The sequence below is a fragment of the Eimeria tenella genome, genomic scaffold (assembly GCF_000499545.2).
Source record: "Eimeria tenella Houghton genomic scaffold, Eth_scaff180, whole genome shotgun sequence".
Classification (NCBI taxonomy): domain Eukaryota; phylum Apicomplexa; class Conoidasida; order Eucoccidiorida; family Eimeriidae; genus Eimeria; species Eimeria tenella.
In genome coordinates, this window is record NW_013541631.1 from 18,374 (window position 1) to 21,975 (window position 3,602).

Here is a 3,602-nt window from a genome sequence, read left to right on the forward strand (position 1 = left end):
TGTGGGCTGCTGCTTCGCAAGAGTCCGCAGCAGAGGTTTGCTGCTGCTCTTGGGAGCCCCCAGCAGCAGCAGCAAACGGCGCAGTGCGCAGCAGAACAAGACACAAGAGGCCTTCTCTTGCGTTCTGCGCAGTGTCCGCGCTGCTCTCCACCAGCAGCAGCTGCAGCAGCAGCAGCCGCAGCAGCAGCGCCCTAGATGAGTGCGAGTGCCCAGCAGAGAGCCCCAGTTAGCTGCTGCTGCTGCTGCCGCTGCTGCTGCTGCTGCTGCTGCTGCAGCTGCAGCTGCGTGTGTGCTGCTGGGCGTGCTGCTGCAGTTCGGAAGCAACCCCGCGGGGGAACATTTCTGGAAAGGCACGAGGGCTCTGGTGGTGTGCGTTGATGGGCAGTCTCCGAGCTGCGCAGCAGCAGCAGCAAAGTGGCTGACGGGCCCCACAGTTGCGGAGTGTCGGCAGCAAGAGCCGAACTGCGTGGTGTGTCTGCTGCTGACCAAGGCGGACGCCTCTGCTGCTGCTGCTGCTGCTGCTGCTGACCCCCAAGCTGACGAGCTTGCTGCAGAGCTCCAGGCCTTCGTTGACCAGCGCCTCTGCAGCACTTGGGCTGCTGTTTCTGCAAAAACTTCCCAAGGAAAGTCTTCACAAAAACCCCACACTTTGCTGCTCACAAACCCGCTGCTGCTGCTGCTGCCCAACGCCCTGCTGCTGCTGCTGCTGCTGCTGCTGCCGGCCTCTGTCTACACACGCACCAGAGGCCACAATAGCTACCGCACACTACCTGCTGCTGCAGCGGGGCCTTCTGCTGCTGAAACGGGGCTTTCTGCTGCTGCTGCACGGGGGCTTTATGCTGCTGCTGCAGCGGAGCTTTCTGTTCCTGCAAGAGGGCTTTGTGCTGCTGCTGCAAAGGGACTTTGTGCTGCTGCTGCAAAGGAGCTTTGTGCTGCTGCTGCTGCAAGGGGGCTTCTTGCTGCTGCTGCAAGGGGGCTTTTTGATGCTGCAGGGGTGAGGCTGCGCAGGTATTTACGACAAAGACGACTTCCTGAAGCAGCTGCTGCACGCCCTGGTCGTGCAGGACCAGAAGCTGCACAGAAGCCGCAGCCGCCGCAGCATTTCGAAGCAGCAGCAAACTGCAGCAGCAGAAGACGGCGGCGGCTCCCACGCGGGCCGCACTTCTCTTTCCGAAAGAGCTTCTGCTCTCGAGGGCCACCTCAAGGAAGTTGTCCTCAAGCTGGGCACCCAGTAGCAGCAGCAGCAGCAGCAGCAGCTGCAGCTGCTGTTGCTGCTGCTGCTGCTGCAGGAGCTGCTGCTGCCCACTGCCCGCCAGCCCCCGCCTCTGCTGCGCTGCAGCGAACCACAGGGACCCTCAGCTGGGGCCCCGCAGCAGGGGCCCCCTGGGGCCCCAGAGGGGCCCCCGGAGGCCCCAGAGGGGCCCCTTGGCTCAGTGCTGCAGCAGCAGGCCGAGCGGCTGGGCATTTAAGACTGGAGTACTTTATTAGACATGCTGTAAATACACCTGAAGTGCGGAAAGTAGGGGCCCCAGACATCGTTTCTGCAAAAAAGCGGGGCCCCTGCAGCTGCTGCTGCTGCTACCGCTGCTGCTGCTGCTGCTGCTACTGCTGCTGCTGCTGGTGCTGTTTGGCAGCAAAAGCAGTCAGGGTGATTTTGCTGCTCTGGCGCGCTGTGCCGCTTCTCTGCGCCTGCGAACTTCAGCCAATCTGGAGACAGCAGCAAAAACCGAATTGCAGCACTTCAGTTGCTGCTGCTCATTTTGTAACTGCGCAGCAGCAAGGGTGCTGCTGCTGATTCGCCAACGTGCAGCGGAGCAAGTTACTGCAAAAGCTCTCCCTGCTGCTGCTGCTGCTGCTGCTGCTGCTTAAGGTCTAGTGTGGGGCTTTCTAAAGCTGCAGAGCTTTACCTCTCGAGATCCGCTTTGGATTGGCTCGTCTTCCCTTCAGCCTGCAGTTTCTGTGTGCACAAACACACACCCACGCACGCACCGAATTGCTGCTGCTGCTGCTGTTGCTGTTGCTGCTGCTGCTATTGTTGCTGCTGCTGCTGCAGGGTGTCCCTGTATCAGCAGTAACCCTTCGGGTTGCTCTGAGGCCAACAGTCTCAAGCAGTCGCAATGGAGCAGGCAGCAGCAGCAACAGCTGTTGCTGCTGCTGCTCACACGCCGAGATGTTTGGTCAGCAGCAATCAAACAAATAGCAACGAACTTAAAGAGCGAGACTCTTTAAGGGCCCCAAATGGGGAAGAGGCAGCAGCAGCAGTGAAAGAGGCGGAGGCGAGGACAGCAAAAGCAGCAGCAGCAGCAGCAGCAGCAGCAGCAAGCAGGGCAATGGGTTGCACCAGGCATGATGCAGCGCGAAGCAGGAGCCCCGAAAGAGACACAAAAAGGCAGCAAGGGGGCAACAAAGGAAGCAGAAACTGACAAAGCAGAGCAGCAAAAGAGCAGCAGCAAAGCAGCAGCAGCAAAAGAGCAGCAGCAAGAGAGCAGCAAACTGAAATTTGGCGAAGAAAAGCAGGAACTAAACCCACTTGCAAAAGTGCTGCTTGCTTCGCCTTCTCCTGCGCCTCTTTTTCGCGCCTGGAAGGCTCGGGGGAAAGACTGGAGCCTCTGTTTCTGTTGGGGTTGCCGGCGCCCACCTGAGGCAGCAGCAGCAGCAGCAGCAGCAGAAGCAGCAGCGGCAGCAGCAGCAATTGTAGGAGTCCCCGTGATGCACATGCGTTATGTGGAATCGAGTGTTTTGTGTGGAGAGGCTGAGATGCAATCAGGAAAAAATGACCGAGAACAAAGGAGCAGCAGCAGCACAAGAAGCAGCAGCAGCTGCAGCAGCAGCTGCAGCAAAGAAGCAGGAAGAAGTAAAACAGTGAAAGGCAGCAGCAGCAAAGAGCAGCTGACCAGAGGGTCGTCTTCCTGCGGGCACAAACAGACAAAGGCAAACCAAAAGCAGGACAGACTTAGCCGTAGATGTTCGTGCGGTTGCTGCTGCTGCTGCCGTTGCTGTTGCTGCTGCTATTGCTGCTGGTGTTATTCTTGTTGCTACTGCTGGCGTTGCTGCTGCTGATGTTCCAGCTGCTACTTGTGCTGCGACTGTTGGCAGCCAACGGGGTGTCGGACTCACGTCGCTGTCAAGGGGGACCACTGGTCCCCTGCGAGTCTGCTGCTGCTGCTGCTGCTGCTGCTGCTGCTGCCCCTCCGTCTCCTCCTCAGACTGTTCCTCCACCTGCGTGTTGCTGCTGGAAACGTTTCGAGCCATCACTTCTTCAAAAGATGGCACCACGCGGCAGCCCCGCTGCGGCCTGCTGCCGCGGCCGCCGCGGCTGCTGCGGCCACCCCGGCCCCCCCTGGGGCCCCCTCGCTTTGCTGCTGGGCCTCCCGGCATTCTGCTGCAGGGAACGGGTGCTGCTGCTGCTGCGTGGCGCTGCTTCTGGGCTCCTGCGGCGCTCCGGCGGCTGCTGCTGCTGTCTTGCTGCTGCGCGCGCTGCCCAGCGCGAAGTAACGCGGCGGAAGAGATAACGGAAACAAAAAAGACTTTGTCAAATTTCTGACAGCGCAGAAGGACAAGAAAGATCGCCCGAGGCAGCAAGGCGGGTCGGTCCGTTGCTG

At 60.0% G+C, this 3,602-nt stretch overlaps 1 protein-coding gene across 1 annotated transcript; it reads right to left on the bottom strand.

Moving 5' to 3' along the window:
• Positions 1–226: 226 nt before the first annotated feature.
• Positions 227–3,378, bottom strand: ETH_00024945 (uncharacterized protein; the record flags this gene model as incomplete). Its single annotated transcript, XM_013373904.1, has 6 exons — positions 227–605; positions 766–1,333; positions 1,908–1,957; positions 2,531–2,638; positions 2,895–2,909; positions 2,954–3,378. 6 exons carry the CDS (start codon positions 3,376–3,378, stop codon positions 227–229), a joined length of 1,545 nt encoding a protein of 514 aa, XP_013229358.1.
• Between the last annotated feature and the right edge of the window lie 224 nt (positions 3,379–3,602).